General features: G+C 43.4%; 1 protein-coding gene across 6 annotated transcripts in view; it reads right to left on the reverse strand.

Annotated features, from left to right (window-relative positions):
- Positions 1-20,155, reverse strand: part of swt1 (SWT1 RNA endoribonuclease homolog) — a 276,175-nt gene that overhangs the window by 169,822 nt on the left and 86,198 nt on the right. For all 6 annotated transcript variants that reach the window (XR_011948209.1, XM_072511255.1, XM_072511258.1 and 3 more), the window contains 4 exons: positions 18,604-20,017; positions 17,719-17,784; positions 2,162-2,291; positions 216-317 (listed from right to left, as the gene is read on the reverse strand). Coding sequence is in view for 5 of the 6 variants with exons in the window: in XM_072511255.1 (XP_072367356.1) it covers positions 216-317; positions 2,162-2,291; positions 17,719-17,784; positions 18,604-20,017 (1,712 nt within the window). In the remaining variant the exon portion in view is untranslated. The remainder of the gene's footprint in view (positions 1-215; positions 318-2,161; positions 2,292-17,718; positions 17,785-18,603; positions 20,018-20,155) is intronic.

Here is a 20,155-nt window from a genome sequence, read left to right on the forward strand (position 1 = left end):
CATTCCTGAATTTGACTCCACATCTATCATCTCTAGGGGAAACATGACTTACACGTTTTAAACAAAGTATAACATATCGAAAGCACATCTTAATATTTTACCTGACTAAACCATTTTTAACAAAAAAAAAATTCCATTTCCCTTGATCAGAATGATAACAATAATCAATAACTTTTGTTTTTGTTCGCTTTCACAATGAACATATATTCACATACCTAAAACTCCATGGTCCTTTACATTCATGATAAAATTAAGGTGACTGATAAAGATGTTGGTATCCAGCACAAGGAGAATGTCAGTCTGGGACGTGGCTTCAGCTAAACAATCAAAATTTGGAACAAAATAAAACTTAGTGTTGTGTTTAAGTCTAAAGTGAGCTGTCATGATAAATAGGGTCAATGGTTTAGTGCTTATGTCACTGGACTAGCAATCCAGAGGCCAAGGCTAATGATCTAGAGCTAGTTCAAATCCCATCACACATTGTTTTTTAAAAAAAATAGAATCCCTACAGTACAGGAGGCCATTTGGCCCATCAAGACTTGTGGAAGAGAAATTAACATAATCCAACTTAGAAGCATGCTGGGAAATGCTTGACTATAGTTCAATACAGCTTTTGGACTAAAATAAGTAGGTCAGGTAACATAAACAAAATACTGCTTAATATTCTGGTCTCAGCCTTATTATGAAAACACATTGTCCTCCGAAAGAATACAAAATGTGTACTCGAGTTGTTTTTAGCCAAGGGCAAGAACATACATACTACAGATTTCATCTTATGTACTTTCCAACGTCTATTTAATATAAACATGCCTGTTTACTTCAAGCTGTTATTTCAGACTATAAAAGTATGCATTCTTCAATCGAATGTCAGAGTGCGTTGCATTGGCTTTTGCAGCTGGAACACTCTCTCTCCGCAAATATATTTGTGTAAATAGATTTCCTTAAATCGAACCTCGAGGAATTTGTCTTTATTATGATTTCCACAAGACTGCACAGACCCTCTAAAAGAGAACCCCAACTAGGCCCACTCCCAACTCCACCCCACCCCCATAACCCCACCTAACTTGCACACCTTTGGACAGAGAGAAAACCGGAGCACCCGGACGGAGGAAACCCCCACAAACATGGGGAGAACATGAAAACTTTATACAGACACGCACCCAAGTTCATAATCGAACCCGGGTCCTGGCACTGTAAGGCAGCTGTGCTAAGCATTGTGCCACCATGTCGCCCCTGCTAGTATTAATAATGAAGCTATTGATTGCCGTAAAATCTGACGTGGTTCATGGGTATCATTGAGGAAAGGAAATCTGTCATTCTTGTCCAGTCTGGCCCATATATGACTCAAGACTCACAGCAATGTGAATGATTCTGAGCGGCCTGCTGAAATAGTCCATAAAGCCAATCAGTTGTAAAGGGATGAGCAATAATGCTGGCCTTGTCAGTGATATTCAAATTCCATCAATGGATTCAAAACAAAGCATATAAAGCATTTTTGTTTTAGTCCCAATTTTTCTTTTCTTTATATCCCCCAGAACTGTACACCCTGAGACAAGAGCTGAGAAGGCAAACAATTAATCTCTGGAAATCTCTACTATTTCTACCCTGCAATCAGCCAAAGTTGGATGAACTTCCGCTCAAGATGGACCCTGACCAGATGTAATACTATATGGTTCACATAATTCTCAGCATGTCCATCTAAATGTTTGCAATTACCCCCCAAAAAAAAAAACACTTTAATTTTCAATCAATGCAAGTCTCAACAATGTAGGTACAAGTAAACACCAGGGACTGGACCATGGATGCCCAATAAAAATTCTATAGATCTAGTTGAGATGATTTCTTGCAAACCTTTCACTCAGCGAATTCTTCATTTTTATCAACTGGGCCAAATACATATTTGTATCCATGAATCACAATAAATGTAATTGTTGATTTGAGAGTAATGCAGCCCAAATTGGTCAAAATGTTTAATGGTACTAAAGAATGTTCAGTCAATTGCAATGTGGCTGGAGTTTTTCTTTTAGTTCATTGAACGGGAAAAAACCAGTTGAAAAAAAGGCTATTTCCAAAAAAAAGAGCATCGTTTACATAAATACTATTCCAGATAAAACCAGAGAAGGCAAAAGAAATAAAACTCCCCATCAAAAACATAACTTACATGAGAATAATATTTTTATTTCCTGTGGTGGATCTATGTCCATGCTTGTCAGCTCTCCATAACTCTGTCCTAGTTCCACCTCGAAGACCTTTTCATGGCGAGCTGTTTGCAACTCTTCTACTATCTCCATCTTTAGAGGAACAATTAGAGGAAAAATAACCTTTCAGTGTTGGAATAAGAGATCAGGCTAAAATTCATAAGAAGACAATAAGCTTTTGTCCTTTTGTAGAACTTCAATTATTAAAATAAGGAATACCTGCTATTTTAATTTATTTGAAAATGAAATGGGTGAACTATAGGCAATCAGTTAAATACGACATTGGAGCTTATAAAATAAACCCATGAAACCCTTAGTTTCAGGCAATTTTGCAAAGTCAAAATAAACCTCGCTCAGTAAATCACAGAGCACTAAACGTTCTGATTCTGCATTCTTAATATGTATGGCTTTCCAGAGTCAAAAGTGCAAATAGTGCACAGCCAACATGTTCACCAAGCAATATTTACCAGGCCTCCAAGCAGATTGCTGATGTAGGAATTCTTAGTGTGAAGAGTACTATTCAAAGTATTTACCTCAGATTATAATCTGTTGTTTTAATTAGGACGTGATACGCATATTACTTGTTCAAACTGAAAATATTATATGGATTTGCAATTTATTATTCAATTTCCTTTCTGTATGAAAAGATCATAATGTTTCACAACTACTTTTAAAATTGCATTTACAGTTTAAAAAAATGGCACGGTGGCGCAGTGGTTAGCACTGCTGCCTCACAGCACCAAGATCAATTCCAGCTCCGGGTCACTGTCAGTGTGGATTTTGCACATTCTCCCTGTGTCTGTGTGGGTCTCACCCCGACAACCTAAAGATGTGCTGGGTAGGTGGATTGGCCCTGCTAAATTGCCCCTTAATTTGAAAGGAAATCAATTCAAAAATTAAATTTGTGAGCTCAGTAAATTAGACTATCCATTCATTATATGTGACACACCATGTGCAGTATTATCGAATCAGAATTCACAATCAAATAATTGTTTCAACAAATTTTGGTCCACTTGAAAAAGTGATCAAAATACTTATACATGGTATTATTGAACAGCAAGAGAATCGTGCATGGCAACAGGTCTCATGATCTTAGAATGATCCATCAGGAAAATGACAATCTGGAACAGATAGATGTGGTTCAAAACCAAAGCAGATAATGTCAGAACGATATGAATGTTGTAAATATGCACTTCCCGGGAAACAGCAATGATGGGAATTACAAGTAAAATTGATGCAAGTAACTTTTCATTCTAAAAAGAAAAGGTAGTGTGAAAACTGGAGAACGTACTTTTTGTGCCTTTTAAAATAATAATAGCTAAAATGGATTAAAAATAATTTAATTTTTCTTCAAATGCATCATGAAAATGATGATCAGATCTGTTAACTGAAGACCATGTCCTTCTATGGCATCACAAGTGGTACTAACATTTCCAAGACTGGCACGCTGGAGAGATCTGCTATCTTCATTGGTGAGGATGGATATTGTGCTGGATCACCATACATGGAATACATCAAGGGATTCCATCAGAAAAAATTAAAAATCCACAATTGCTAAACTAAAAATTATTTTGCCCGTTTACATAGAATGATTTGCCCTTGTTAAATTGATATCTACTTTCTTCAAACAAAAATTGGATCGATAAATTTAATCAGACATATTTCTAACTCCTCAATTTTCAGGGAATTATTTTTTGTAAGTTAGATATCATAATGTGCAGATTATGCTGTAATTTTTCACCACTGACATCATTGTTCGGTTGCACTGAATCATTTACTGCTGACTATCTCAACCATGCAACCTAACTCAGGCTTAACTGCTGGTGAGTAACTGAGGATACCTTCAATATATTGTCCGAATAAAAACAAAACTTCAAATACGGTTATCAAAACATTAACATTGTCATTGCATAATTAGTTGAACACTAATTACTTTGGACACAATATACTACATATAATATTATTACATTGAAGCTTGAAGGATAAAAATAATTCAATACACTCAATATCCTAATGGTTTAAACAGTTCATAAGGAATCCCAGATCATCAGTATTCCCAGCTCTATACCACCAACAAATTTGGATATATTCATAGGATCATAGGAAATATGAAATGGAGAATAGGCCCATCAAGCCTGCTCTGCCATTCAAACAAAACATGATTTTGATCATTTACCAAATAACCTCCCTTTAAGTCTACTCTCCATCATCAGCAAAGTGATGGAAGGAGTCATCAACAATGATATCAAGCAGCACTTAGAAATATATAAAATAGAAGCAGGAGGAGGCCATTCAGACCTTTGAGCCTGCTCCGGTAGCACAGTGGTGACCACTGTTGCTTCACAGCATCAGGGACACTAGTTCGATTTCCGGCTTGGGTCACTGTCTGTGCAGAGTCTGCACATTCTCCCAGTGTCTGCATGGGTTTCCTCCGGGTACTCCCACAAGTTCCGAAAGACATGCCTGTTGGGTAAATTGGACATTCTGAATTCTCCCTCAGTGTACCCGAACAGGCGCCGGAGTGTGGCGAAGAGGGGATTTTCACAGTAACTTCATTGCAGTGTTAATTTAAGCCTACTTGTGACACTAATAAAGATTATGATCATGGCTGATCATCAAGTTTAATACCCTGATCCCGCCTTCCCCACCCCCCTATCCCTTTAGCCCCAAGAGCTAACTCTAATTCCTTCTTGAAATTACACAACATTTTGGCCTCAACGACTTTGTGGTAGCGAAGATAGTTGAGGTCCTAGCACAGATTCCTGCGATTACCCCATAGTCACTGCCTGCCAATCAGAAAAAGACCCATTTATTCCAACATTTTGCTTCCTGTCTGCGAACCAGCTTTCTATCTATCTCAAGACACTTCCCGTAATCCAATGTGCTTTAAATTTACATATTAATATGCTATGTGAGATCTTCGAAAGCCTTCTGAAAGTCTAAATAAGCCACATCCACTGGTTTTCCCTGGTCAACTCTACTAGTTACATCTTCAAATAATTGCAATAGATTTGTGAACATGATTTCCCTTTCATAAATTCATGTTGACTTTGTCTGATTACATCACTGCTTTCCAAATGCTGTGCTATGAAATCCTTGATAATGGACTCCAGCAACTTCCCTACCACTGACTTTAGGCTCACTGGTCTAGCTCCCTTGTGGAATAGCAGGGTTACATTCGCTACCCTCCAATCTGTAGGAACCATTCCAGAGTCCAAAGAATTTTGAAAAATGACCACCAATGTATCTGCTATTTCTAGGGTCATTTCCTTACGTACTCTGGGATGAAGACTATCAGGTCCTGGAGATTTGTCCGCCTTCAATCCCATTAATTTCCCGAAAACCATTTCTTTATTAACACTAATTTCATTAGCTCCTCACGAAAACTTGTGTTTCTCATAGCTTCCGATACATTATTCATGTCTTTCTTTGTGAAGACAGAAGCAAAGTACGAATTTAGTTCCTCAGCTATTTCTTTGTTCCCACTTATGAATTCCCCCATTTCTGACTATAAGGGGCCTAGATTTATTTTTATCAATCTTTTCTCTTTACATACCTATAGAAACTTTTACAGTCAGTTTTTATGTTCCCCGCTTGTATTTGACGGAGTATGGCATCAAGGAGCCCCAGCAAAACAGGAGTCAACGGAAATCATGGAAAACTCTCCACTGGTTGGAGTCATGCCTGGCACAAAGGGCCTGGCACAAAGGAACATGGTTGTGGTGGTTGGAGGTCAATCATTTCAGCTCAAGGACATCGCTGCAGGGAGTGTCCTAGGCCCAACCATCTTCAGCTGCTTCAATGACCTCCCTTCTATCCTAAGTCAGAAGTGGGGTTGTTCACAGATGACCGCACAATGTTCAGCACAATTCGCAACTCCTCAGATGAAGCAATACATGTCCAACTGCAGCACGACCTGGACAATATCCAGGCTTGGTCTGACAAGTGGCAAGTTACATTTGCGCCACGCAATAACCATCATCTACAGGACAGGGTCTAACCATCACCCATTACATTCAATGGCATTACCATTGCTTAATCCCCCACAATCAATGTCCTGGGGGTTACCATTGATCAGAAACTCAACTGGACTAGCCATATTAATACTGTGGCTACCAAAGCAGGTCAAAGGCAAGGAATTCTACAATGAGTAACTCGCCTCCTGACCCCCTCAAAACCTATCCACCATTTGCAAGGCACAAGTTAGGAATGTAATGGAATACTCTCCACTTGCCTGGATGAGTGCAGCTCCAACAACACTCATGAAGCTCAACACCATCTCGGACAAAGCAGTCCGCTTGATTGCTACCCCTTCCACAAACATTCAAACCATCCACCACCGATGAACAGTGGCAGCCATGTATACAATCTAAAAGCTGCACTGCAGAAACTCAAGGTCCTTAGACAACACCTCCCAAACTTACAACCACTACATCTAAAAAGGACAAAATCAGCGGATACCTGGGAACTCCACCACCTGGAGGTTCTTCTCCAAGTCATTCACCACCCTAACATTTACCTTCCTAATTGCTTGCCGCACCTGCCTGCCAGCTTTTAATGAATTATTAACAAGGACACCTAGGTGCCTTTGGATATCAACACTTCCACATATCTCACCATTTAAGTAATACTCTGCCTTACTGTTTTTTCTACCAAAGTGGTTAACTTCACACTTATTCACCCTATATTCTAGCTGCCATGTTTTTGCTCTTTCACTTTGTCTATCCAAATCCCCTCAATAAGGCCTCCTTGAATCCTCCCTTACATTCCAGCTTAGTTTTGTGTTATCAGCAAATTCAAAACCAAAACCTTTTTTAATGCATATTGAGAAATTGGTTTCAAGTGAAGACTGTGTCAAAGGAACACAGCCTTCCATGAATTGGCTGGAGGAGTTGCCCAATATAGGCATTGCATTAAACAGAGACTGAATTCAGACATAGTTGAATTTGATTTCATGGCGATAGATTCCATGTTATTAGAGTATAACAAGCTGTAAGAAACTTCATCATCATTTCAGAGTCCTCTAATGTCTCAAGAATCCGATGTGAGATTGCTGTGGATTCCCACAGAACTGGAAGTTCATTCTGTCGGTGTTGCTGCTTGGGGGAAACCTCTGCAGTTTTAGCATCCAATATGCTGAGGAATAGCACAAGTTGACACAGATGGTTCTTAAAGCATGTTGGACTTAATTTCAGTGACCCAGCAGTGCCTCCACATGTGTTGGTTAACTGCAATGTTGATGTTGTTCCCTACAGAAGATCTGCTTGGAGATCCTGGAGTCATTCATTCAGGAGACATGGCCTGTCCATCTAAATTGAATTTTCTGGAGGGTGATCTCCATGCAGTTGAACACAGTGATGAAAAACCTCATTGCTTGTGATTTTGTCCTGTCATCAAATTCTCATGATGGACCTTAGGTGTCTTTGGTTGAAGGGTTCCAGAGCATTGCCTATAGCAGACCAAGGAATCTGTGCCAAACAGCAGTGTGGGAAGGACAATGGCCGAGTTGAATTTAGACAACAGCTTAAAGATACACTGCTTCCAGACAGGAGTGTGCAATGGGCCGAGAAAGCTTTTGGGAGGGTGCAATGATGTGTTAATCAATAGCGGCATCCTTTGAAAGCACACTGATAAAATATGAGAATACTTCAAAAACTGTGAGACTGGTGTCAACAACGATTACATCTGGTGCTGCTTGAACCCAACTTTGGCTTTGGAGACACCAATTTGGAGTGCAAAATATTTGGCAGCACTCAATTTGTTTGTCATGGTCTGCATGTCTTCCTTGCTGTGGACAGCTAGGGCACGGTAATCTACGTACAGAAACTCTCTGCTTTTACTTTGGTGGAGGCACGGCGTCTAGAGAGTACGGAACATTCCTGAACAGAACCCAGTACCTGCAGTCACGTCTCTGATGGCTTAAACATGACAGCAAAGAAGAAATTGAAGAGTTGGGGAGCTATGATGCATCTTTGCTTTGTACTGCTGGTCACCACAAAGGCAGCGGACATCGCATCACAGGCACAAACTCATCCAACCATGCCATTGTGCAGCAAGTGCAGGATTTTGACGAACTTATTCAGCCATCCTAGCTTGGAGAGCAAATGGACCAGGTTGATGAATACTTTTTAAAGCTTTAGTTAGGTCTGTGTACAGGTCTATTAGTTAGGTCTATGTGGGGCAACACGGTAACACAGTGGTTAGTACTGCTGTCTCAAAGCGTCAGGGACCCTGGTTCAATTCCGACCGTGGGTGACACTTCCTCCCCATGTCTACGTTGGTTTCCTCCGGGTGCTCAGGTTTCCTCTCCCAGTTCAGGTTAGCTAGATTGGCCATGCTAAATTGTCCCTTAGTGTCCGGGTGTATTTATGGGCTTGCGTGTATGGCGCGCGGGCGGGGGTGTTACTTGATGGGCTGAATGGCCTCCTTCTACACTGTAGAAACTCAATTAAATTCTACTATATGGATTCTACAGCAAGAATAGATCCCGATGTTGCTCTCTGCACTTTTCTGGTTGGTGGTCTTGCTGCAAACAACATATCAGCTGTCCCATGGTTTGCCCTCAAACCGCACCTTGATTCGGGAGCACATAATCTGTGAGGCTGTCTGGTATCGTGTTTTCCAAACTTTTTTTCCCCCTGGAACCCACTTTTGCCAACCGGCCAACCTTCGCGACCCACGATGGCCGATCTTTGTGACTCACGCCACATTCGCTTAACCTTTAATGCGAAAGGGGAGCCTCCATGGTTCTGAATCTCGCTTGAATCATGTTCAAAGGAGGAGAGGGCAATGCGCATATCAGGTTCAGACTTCAGCCAGTTTCTTTGTGCTGTCTTCATCTTTATAAAACGGAAAATCCATCCTCGCACATGTAGGTGGTATTGTTGAAAATGCGGAATCAGCACTGGATACTCCTGGAAGATGCTACTCCAGAATACCGAAAGCCTTATGGGCTTTTGCCATGTTTATAATGTAGTATCACAGGTCAGCTACTGCAGCGTAGTCTTTTTATTTGGAATCAGCTCAAACTTAATAAGTGACTCTGGGGTCTCAACCTCAAAGGAATTTTTCACCCACCACTTCTCTTCCAAAATCTGAAAGTTGCCCTCTCATTTTCCCTGCATACAACACACGTGGGCTTCGCATCCTTAATTGCATTGGTGCAACTGACAAAACCATACCTCAAGAAATCATCTTCATACTGTTTTGTTCCCGAGTTAAGTTTTGTTTTTGTAGGCTGTTAACCAGAGGCCAAGGAGCTTTGTACAGAGATAGCACTGCTCTGCCCTGTACATTCCTGAACCGCTCTCGCCTGCAGGTTCTATTGTAAGATCCTGTCCAATCTGTACACTGCCTGCCTTTGGAATCTCTGGCCGTCTCTTACTTTTAAGAAAATGATGCATCTTCACGGTCCTCTTGCCAGAGGCTGGAAAATAGAAGGAGTTCTACGCCGTGATTTGCTGCCAAAAGCACATACCTGGCAGGTGCTTGACTTCAAGTGTGCGTGCAGAGCATGGAACCTGTTCTTTGCTGCTGCTTCTGGCTGGAAGATTCCACCATGCCTCATTTATTTTCATTTAAAAGGTGGCAGTGGCCGCCATTTTTAATGTAAAAGCTGGTAGCGGTCGTTGGGTGCTTCTCTCATGATCGGGACCACCGCGGGAATGGAGCGACTGATCGTGCTGTGACCCGCACTTTGAAAAACCCTGCTCTAATAGATGGTTTATTAGAACCCTTAATTTGAAATATAGCTTTTGTTTACCAGCCTTAATATTCAAGATAACACTAGGCATTAGCATTCTCATTGATCAAAGTTAAAGGTAGAGGAGTGTTAATAAAATAAAAGCACTTTCAAGTAAATTCATCTATTGTGAAAAATGGTTTCAACAATAGATGTGGTCAAGCCATTTTCTTTCACTCCCTGTATATTAGGCTTCCCCTCTCAACTGGGATACAACCAGATGTTTGTATTTGTGTATTGGACAGGTGTGTATTAGGCGCCTCAAGAGCTATGTATAAAGTTTACCTTTATGTTCCAATTAATTTGCATTGATCTCATGTTGCTCATATTAACCAAAATTGCTATTCTGTTTTGAATTTGACCAATAGCGCAACAATACTTAAAAGCATACTTTTCCAAATTTTATTTGTAAAATGTCATGAGTACAAGAGCTGACTACCAGAGGAAATGAAAGTAGCTATCGACGATGGGGTCAAAGAGAAAAATCTCCTGGGACTCGATTATATCCAAAATGAAGATACTTACTCTGTTGGAAGCTATAATCTAAGCCTAAGGACATTAATGCAAGAGTTCCTCAGGACTGTGTTCAAAGGACCACCATGGGTGGCCATGGTGTCAGTGGTCGCACACAGGGCAGCTCCTCCTCGAAGGCATAGAAAAGAGCTCTTTTTACCTGAGAACGGGAGATAAATCGACGGAGAAGTGTAACTGGAAGTTGGAGAAGTTCCCCCTGGGTGGCAAGTCTGCTGGTTATCAAACACAGCAGAAGGTGAAAGACCTGGCCAAGGAGTTCGAAGAGACCTGTGGTGCAGCAGTTATTGGAAGGATGGCGGAGGGGGAAGGGCCAGTGACATAGCAAAGCCCCAGGAGGAGCAGTTGATGGTTTTCATCAGGGAAGAGTTCCGTCAACAAAGAGATGCAGGAGGACCAATCGAAGACTATCGAAAAGGCTGTGGCACCCCTGAAGGGCTCGATGGAAAGGGTCGAAAAGTGTCTGGAGGCACAGGGGTCCCAGATCCGAGAGATGGAAGAGGATGATGTCGGACCATAGCGATTGGCTGGTGGTATTGGAGGAGGAGGTGGGAGACTGTTATTGATGCTGAGAGCGAAGATGGAAAAAAAAGGCAGAACCTGCGTATCATTGGCCTGCCTGAAGGAGTGGTAGGCACGAGTGCCATGAGGTATGTCTCGAGGATGTTGGCACGGCTGGTGGCAGAGAAGGTGCTGGACAAGGCCCCAGAGGTGGATAGAGCACACAAGTCTCTGAGGCAGAAGGCAAGAGCTGGGGAGCTGACATGGGCAGTGATCATAAGACTCTACATGTTTGTGGAAAAAGAGAAGATCCTGCAGTGGGCCAGGAAGAAACGGAACTGTGAATGGGAGGGGAACAAGGTCCGAATATACCAGGACATTGGCGTTGAACTGACAAAACGGTATGCTGGATTTAACAGGACCAAGGCGATGCTGTATCGACGGCAGATCAGGTTTGGGGTGCTCTACCCAGCAAAACTCTTGTGGGTAACTTATGAAGACCGGGAATACTACTCTGAGATCCCAGAAGCAGCCAATGACTTTATTAAAGAGCACAAACTTGGGGGAGAACTGAACTTTATTGAGACAGTGAGTATGGATGAAACGGATAGTGGGGGATGGAGAAAGTGTTCTATTCCACCCATGTGGAGGGTTTTTCTTTTCTTGTTGGGTTGACAATGGGTAGCAGGGGTGAAACATTCGTAAGGGGACAGCCAGCCCACACCTCCTGCAGCCTGTGACGGTGTTTTTTCTTTTTCTTTTCAGAGGAGGCGACCTGTGGTTTGGGACGTGTCTTTGTTTGCGTGGGGGAGATCCACAGGGAGCCTTCTACACAGAACAAAGAGGAGAGGGTGGGGGAGTTAGTAGGAGTCTTCAGGAAGGCCACACTGGCAGGTAATGCTGGTGAGTGGAAGCGAGGTGGGGGAAGAGGAGCACGAGAGATGGCCGAGGGAGGAGGGAGGGTGATGCAACGTGGCAGCGTTGAAGAAGAAGCTTGGTCAGGGGCGGAGAAGTCGGCCATCTTGGACGGGCCCAGTACAGGGCAAAATTAGAAGGGACAGAGCAAAAAGGAGAGGATGGTGGACGGTAAGGCTTATAACGTGGAATGTGCGAGGTCTCAACGGACCGGTGAAAAGATCTCGGGTTTCCATCCATCTCAAAAGTTCTTTTTTATAATCTTTGTTGTCACGAGTAGGCTTACATTAACACTGCAATGAAGTTAATGTGAAAAGCCCCAACTCGCATCACCCCGGCGCCTGTTCGGGTACACGGAGAGAGAATTCGCAATATCTAAATTACCTAACAGAACGTCTTTCGGGACTTGTGGGAGGAAACCGGAGCGCCCGGAGGAAACCCATGCAGGCACAGAAGAACGTGCAGACTCAGCAGACAGTGGCCCAAACCGGGAATCGAACCTGGGACCCTGGCGCTGTAAAACAACTAACAACTAAATTGCTAACCATTGCGCTACCGTGCTGCCCAAGTTAACGGTAGAGGTGGTCTTTGAGCAAGAGACGCACCTCTGCGCGAAGGACCAGGTTAGATTGAGAAAGGGATGGGTGTCTCAGGTATTTCACTCGGGGTTTGAGCCATCATGATGAGCAAGAAGACAGGGTTTGTCAGTACGAAGGAAATGGGGGATCCGGGAGAGATATGTGATGGTGAGCAGGGTATTGAAGTGGATGCCGGTGGTGATGGTGAATGTATATGCACTGAATTGGGATGGTGTAGGGTTTATGAGGGGGTTGCTAGCAACGATCCCGGACTTGGCTATGCACCAGTTGATCATGGGAGGAGACTTTAATTGTGTTCTCGAGCTGAGGATGGACAGGGCGAGCCCCAGAAGACGATGGCAAAGGAGCTGGGAGGGTTCATGGAATTTATTGCCCATCCCTAGTTGCCCTCGAGGTGGTGGTGAGCTGCTTTACTGAACCGCTGCAGTTCATGTGGTGTAGGTACACCCACAGTGCTGTTAGGGAGGGAGTTCCAGGATGTTGAAGGAACGGCCGATATATTTCCAAGTCTGGATGGTAAGTGACTTGGAGGGGAACATCCAAGTTCCTAGGGGTGCACATCTCAAAAAATCTGTCCTGGTCCACCCACATCGACGCTACCACCAAGAAAGCACAAAAGCACCTATACTTCCACAGGAAACTAAGGAAATTCGGCAAGTCCACATTAACTCTGATCAACGTTTACAGATGCACCATAGAAAGCATCCTATCGGGCTGCATCACAGCTCGGCCCAGGATCGCAAGAATCTTCAGAGAGTCGTGAACACAGCCCAGTCCATCACATGAACCTGCCTCCCATCCATTGACTCCATTTACACCTCCTGCTGCCTGGGGAAAGCGGGCAGCATAATCAAAGACCCCTCCCACCCAACTTACTCACTCTTCCAACTTCTTCCATCGGGCAGGAGATACAGAAGTCTGAGAACACGCACGAACAGACTCAAAAACAGCTTCTTCCCCACTGTCACCAGACTCCTAAATGACCCTCTTATGGGTTGACCTCATTAACACTACACCCTGTATGCTTCATCCGATGCCAGTGCTTATGTAGTTACATTGTATATGATGTGTTGCCCTATTATGTATTTTCTTTTATTCCTTTTTCTTCTCATGTACTTAATGATCTGTTGAGCTGCTCGCAGAAAAATCCTTTTCACTGTACCTCGGTACACGTGACAATAAACAAATCCAATCCAATCCAATCTCCAGTGCCTGACTAAACACCCCCAGCAGATGCGGTGCCACTCCCGTCACAAACTCCTTCTAAAATTCTGCCGATTAACCAACCGGCCCCAGGGCCTTACCTGACTTCATACCCCTTATACTGTCCAATACCTGCCTCAACCCAAAAGGCACCTGAAGCGCCTGCCTCTTCTCTTCCTCCACCTGTGGGAAATCCAGCCCATCCAAAATCCACCCCATGTCCCCTTCTTCCCCCACCCCCCGGGTCCGCCCTGTACAGTTCCTTATGGTATTCCCTAAACTTCTCATTTATCTTCTCCGGTTCCAACATCACCTCCCCTGCATCCTCAAAATTTGCCTGGACACGGCCTGCCTCCATAACTGGTGTGCCAACATTCAACTTGCCTTCTTTCCGTATTCATACTGCATCCCCCTTGCCCTACGCAGCTTCCCCACCGCCCTCCGTGTCGTCAGCCTATTCAATTGTCCTGTATCTTTTTCCATCTCGCCAATCCATCCGTGGTGGGTGCCCTCGGAAAATCGCTGTCTATCTTGACGATCTCTTTTTAAATTAAATTTAGAGTACCCAATTATTTTTCTTCCAGTTAAGGGGCAATTTAGCATGGCCAATCCACCTAACCCGCACATCTGCGGGTTGTGGGGGTGAAACCCACGCAGACATGGGGAGAATGTGCAATCTCCACAGGGACAATGACCCAAGGCTGGGATCAAACCCGGGTCCTCAGTGCCGTAGGCAGCAGTGCTAACCACTTTGCTGCCCTTATCTCAACCATCTGGCCCAACAATCGCTCGTACTCCTCCCTCCTTTCCTATCCTCACGTGCCTTGAATGAAATAATCCCCCCTCGGACCACCGCCTTCAGTGCCTCCCAAAATGTGGTGGCCGACACCTCCCCATTCTGGATCTTTAACCACCGATCGCACCTTATCACAAAACCCTCCGTCTGCCAGCACTTCAAATCAAGCCTCCATCCCGGCCTCTGCTCCCATCCCGATCTAAGCCGAACCTCCAGCCAGTGGGACGCATGGTCCGAGGTTACTGTCCCGGCATACTCTGCCCCCTCCACCCCTACCAACACCTCACGGCTCACCACAAAAAAGTCAATTCTGGAGTATACCCTTTAAACATGTGAGAAAACGGAGTACTTCTTCCCCAATGGGTATTTAAAATGCCACAGCATCCTTTCCATGAACCCTCCCAGCTCCTTTGCCATCGTATCCTTGGGCTCAACCTGTCCATCCTCAGCTCTAGAACACAATTAAAGTCTCCTCCCATGATCAACTGGTGCGTAGCCAAGTCCGGGATCGTTGCTAGCAACCCCCTCATAAACCCTACACCATCCCAATTCAGTGCATATACATTCACCATCACCACCGGCATCCACTTCGATACCCCGCTCACCATCACATATCCCTCCCAGATCCCTCACTTCCTTCGTACGGACAAACCCAGTCTTCTTGCTCATCATGTTGGCTCAAACCCCGAGTGAAATACCGGAGACACCCATCCCTTTCTCAATCTAACCTGGTCCTTCGCGCAGAGGTGCGTCTCTTGCTCAAAGACCACCTCTACCTTTAACTTGGGCAGCACGGTAGTGCAGTGGTTAGCAATTTAGTTGTTAGTTGTTTCACAGCGCCAGGGTCCCAGGTTCGATTCCCGATTTGGGCCACTGTCTGCTGAGTCTGCACGTTCTCCTGTGCCTGCATGGGTTTCCTCCGGGCGCTCCGGTTTCCTCCCACAAGTCCCGAAAGACGTTCTGTTAGGTAATTTGGATATTTTGAATTCTCCCTCCGTGTACCCGAACAGGCGCCGGGGTGATGCGAATTGGGGCTTTTCACATTAACTTCATTGCAGTGTTAATGTAAGCCTACTCGTGACAACAAAGATTATAAAAAAGAACTCCTGAGGTGGATGGAAACCCGAGATCTTTTCACCGGTCCATTGAGTCCTCGCACATTCCACGTTATAAGCCTTACCGTCCACCATCCTCTCCTTTTTGCTCTGCCCCTTCTAATTTTACTCTGTACTGGGCCCGTCCAAGATGGCCCCCTTCTCCGCCCCTGACCAAGCTTCTTCTTCAACGCTGCCATATTGCATCGCCCTCGCTCCTGTAAATATCTAAACTCGCTTCCTTTCGGGAGCTCTACCCTTTCCTTCAGTTCCTCTATACTAGCAAACCTCTCTTCCAGGTACAGATCCGTCACCCTAACCAACCCCGCTTCTCTCCAATTCCAAAACATACCGTCTGCTCCCCACGCCCCAGCTCAAATCCGTGGTTTTCGCACAACGGCGTTAACATCGATATTACTCTATCCTAAAATGCCTCCTCAGCTGGTTCCACACATTCACTGTGGATTGCACTACTGGGTGTTCCGTATATTTCCTTGGCTCGTCAGTGGCAGCACTGCAGTCACCATAGCCCTCAAGCTTGACCCCCTACAAAATTCTTCCTCCATCCCAACCCTTCTGCCCCCCCTCTTTCTCACCACTGCCTCAACATCTCCATGTTTTCCACCCAATAATAATGTAACTATGGTGACGACAGTGTTGCCACTGACGCCAAGGAAATATACGGTTGCGCGGAAGGTCCGGAAAGAGTTTTCCCAAACTGAAGTATGTCCTACTGGAGGGGTTGCTGCTCCCGGACGTGGAAGGGGAGGGTAGGATCGGAGACATATATGGATAGCTGGGAGCACAGGGGGGTGAGCAGCTGGTGAAGAATAAGCAGAAGTGGGAGGGGAAGCTGAGAGAGGAGATAAATTAGAGAGTGTGGAGCGAGGCCCTACGTAGGGCAAACGTGACCTCCTTGTTTGCGAGGATGAGTCTGATACAATTTAAGATGGTACATAGGGTACATATGACTCGGGCGAGAGTGAGGTGATTCTTCCAGGGAGTGGCAGATGAGTGTGAGATGTGTGGGTGGAGACCAGCAAAGCATGCACATATGTTTTGGGACTGTGAGAAGCTGGAGAGATACTGGGTGGGAGTGTTCGCGACACAACAAAGAATATGGGGGGGGGGGGGGGGGGAGAAGAGGCCAGGTCGAGCTCTATGGTGGCGATATGCGGGATATTGGAAAAGCCGCAGCTGATAGAAAGGAGGAAGGCTGATGTCATGGCCTTCACCTCTCTGGTTGCTCGGTGAAGGATCTTGATGGAATGGCGGTTGGCAACGCCGCCATTGGTGGCGGCCTGGCTCGGAGACTTATATGACTTTCTGTTTCTTGAAAAGATTAAATATGAACTGAGGGGTTCAGCGGAGGGCTTTGAGACAAGGTGGGGGGGGGGGGGGGGGGCTGTTCGTGGCCATGTTTGAGGAGCCGTTTATCGCCAGGGGAGGGTGAAAACGGGGAAAAGTCTGTAAAACTGTTTGATGGGGAGCATGTTCCCCGGATTGTTTATGTTTTGTAACGGTTTGAAATAAAATACATTCTTTTAAAAAAGGACTGTGCTCAAATATTATGAATTACCTTCCCTCCACTATAAAGTGGGAATTGTTGTTTGCAGATAATACCTTTAGCTCCTTTCTCATGTCCTCTCAAAATGAAACAGCCTATGTCAGCCTGGATCTGTTCCCAAAGAACATCCAGAATTTGACAGACAAATGGTAGAAAACATTCACGTATTACAATGGCTAGGTAAGGGAAAGCCTGACATTTTTCCCTGACCTTCAATGGCTCCACCACTACCAAGTCTGCAAACGTCAACATTTTAGGGATGTTGCTTTTGACCAAAATCTTCAATGGACCAGTCATATCAGTAGCTACAAGTGCAGTCAGAGGTTGCATACTCTGAATTCACTTACCTACAAACTACATTAGGCACTTAATTAAATAAATTTCTCTGTAATGTACTTAAGATTTACTGATCTGATCACTCAAGACATTGAAATCCACTGGCATACAAATAATTCAGGTTTCAACAATACTTTCCATTAGGAAGGTTGTGTTTATTGATTCCATTGTTTTTCCCAAAGTTCTAGAAAACCTGCAGCGCAGCCATAACATACATTAGATCAACAAAACACCCACCTTTTGATCAGTATCCATATCCACATGATCTGGTAAAGTGGTAGATGCACAAACTCTTTGAGAATCCTTGAAGGATTAAAACATAACATAAAGAGTATTAACAGGCACAATATTAATCATTTGCAAAAGTGGTATTCAAGCATCGTTTTTCATAAATATTCCGGTAGCCAAGTTGCCACTCTCAGTTATTTTAATAATTTAACTCCGGTAACTAAATACAAAAGCAATATATCTCAACTTCAGGCAAATATCAAACTTTAACACGATTATTCTGATCAATGAAAACATACTTACACAATTTTAAAATGAAAATCGCTTATTGTCACAAGTAGGCTTCAAATGAAGTCACTGTGAAAAGCCCCTAGTCGCCACATTCCAGCGCCTGTTCGGGGAGCTGGTATGGGAATTGAACCTGCGCTGCTGGCCTGCCTTGGTCTGCATTACAAGCCAGCTATTTAGCCCACTGCGCTAAACCAGCCCACTTGAGATTAGGAGTGCACAGTTACAGAGAATTGTCTAGAGTATAAAAATTGTCACTTTGGGCATCAATATGGTGAAGCAACAGATTACTAAAATAGGATAAAGATCTTTATATTAAAATCATAGTGACCTTTCAGTTACTTATAGTAAGGGGGTCTTGTTTTTAATGAAAGCAATTAACCAAAGAAAAGGCTGCAAAAGAACATAAGGCCAAAAGCTGCCTTTTGTTAGGCATTTTCACTTATTTTGCAGAAGGGCAGCATCACTGAGGATTAATGCTATTTGCCAATATGAATGCTGTGGCTCAAATTGTCTCCTAAATTTGGACCCATTATAGTGCAGATCTACTTTACCCATGATAACACTAGATTCTGTAAGATAAGTAAAGAAATCAATTTCCATTACCGGCTGATGTTTGAACAACACATGATCTTGCTGTATCGAAGTAGATTTTGTAGCATTGTCCGAAGAGTTACACTTCGACTGAGCTGCACTTGAACTTAGCAACTTTTTAGAAATAGTCTGTGATAAGGCATCAGTAGCAGAGACCTTTTTAAGAATTTTAAAACTATGAAACTTTTTAGCTTGCTTTGGAGTTTCAAATTCCTCTGTGTTTTCAGAGCTTCTTGATGATAATGTTGACACATCACTTCTTTCAAAGGGTCGAGACTGCAGAGGCGAGTTTGAATCCATGATTTCAAGGTGATAGTTGTGTGGATATCTTGACACTCCTTTACTTTTATTTGCCAATTCGGTGCTTTTAGAATCATCACAGGGCCTTAATGACGGACCATACTTTTTACCCAATGATAGCGAAGTTGTTGGTTCCTTAGAAACGGTGTCTGTTTTTTTTTCAATCCCCGAGGACTCAGGATAATCACTGGATTTTCCTGAGTTTTTGGACAATTGAGAAGACGTCCTTTCTATGTTGAATTCATTTCCAACCTGCTTTAATTTTTTTGATTTCTTCCTGAGTCCTCTCAAGCAATTAGATATTTTATTGCATTTCTCCCAAATGACAGATTCTAGAATTTTCGATCCATCACAAATATTTGCTGCATTTTTGACAGCTTTCAGAGGTGCATTGGTTACGTTCCACACATTAAACGGTTTTCCAGAAGTATGAGGCTTTTCGTGTAATTCCACAAAGTTGTTTGATTTTTCCTTGGAGCCATCTAATTCTGCAATGTTTCTTGGATCTTTACCTGAATCCTTACAGTTTTGCATTACATCTGAATATTTAGATTCTTTATGAAGCTGTAATGAAGATGTTATTTGTTCTTTATTTTCAATTTCCTTTTCAACATACGGAACAGCAAGTACACTTGCTCCATGTGCAAATTTTATTGAAGAGTACTCATTTTTGTTCTTCACAAAATATTCTCCATCAGCATTTTGCACATATCTTTTGCTAAAATGGTCTTTAAAATCAGCTTGCATGCATTGAAATGAAGATTCACTTGCTTTTGCTTTCGACATCTGAAGATCTGCTTCTGCTGTTGATGGCATTGCTTTGCATTTAAGTACATGTTTGCAAAATTCAGAAGACCTACATTTTTCACACCATGGTAATTCACTTGGAATGTGTCTCGATTCATATGTATTGGGTGCCTGTTTCATAGTTGTTGAGCTTTGGTGCTTTTCTCCTCCAATTCCTTCATGTGAACGTTTCTTGTGTTTCTTCCTTCGCTTTGATTTACACTTGATCTTTTCAGAATATAACGATGAAGATGTTGCTCCTAAAGAAGCTGTTTCTTCAACGGGAGCACTCTTGCACCCCGCTAAACTGGCTTTATGCTTTTCCTTTGAATTTGATAGTCTAGGCAAATAAAAATAAAGACGTTAACAATTGGATTGCTTGCCTGATGCTCCCAGCATGTTGTATTTGCAACACTGGAAGATAATTATATTATTCAAGTGCAGTGTTAAGCCATTAATGGTCTAAACAGGCTTTTCT

This window comes from Scyliorhinus torazame, chromosome 7 (assembly GCF_047496885.1).
Source record: "Scyliorhinus torazame isolate Kashiwa2021f chromosome 7, sScyTor2.1, whole genome shotgun sequence".
In the NCBI taxonomy this organism is placed as follows: domain Eukaryota; kingdom Metazoa; phylum Chordata; class Chondrichthyes; order Carcharhiniformes; family Scyliorhinidae; genus Scyliorhinus; species Scyliorhinus torazame.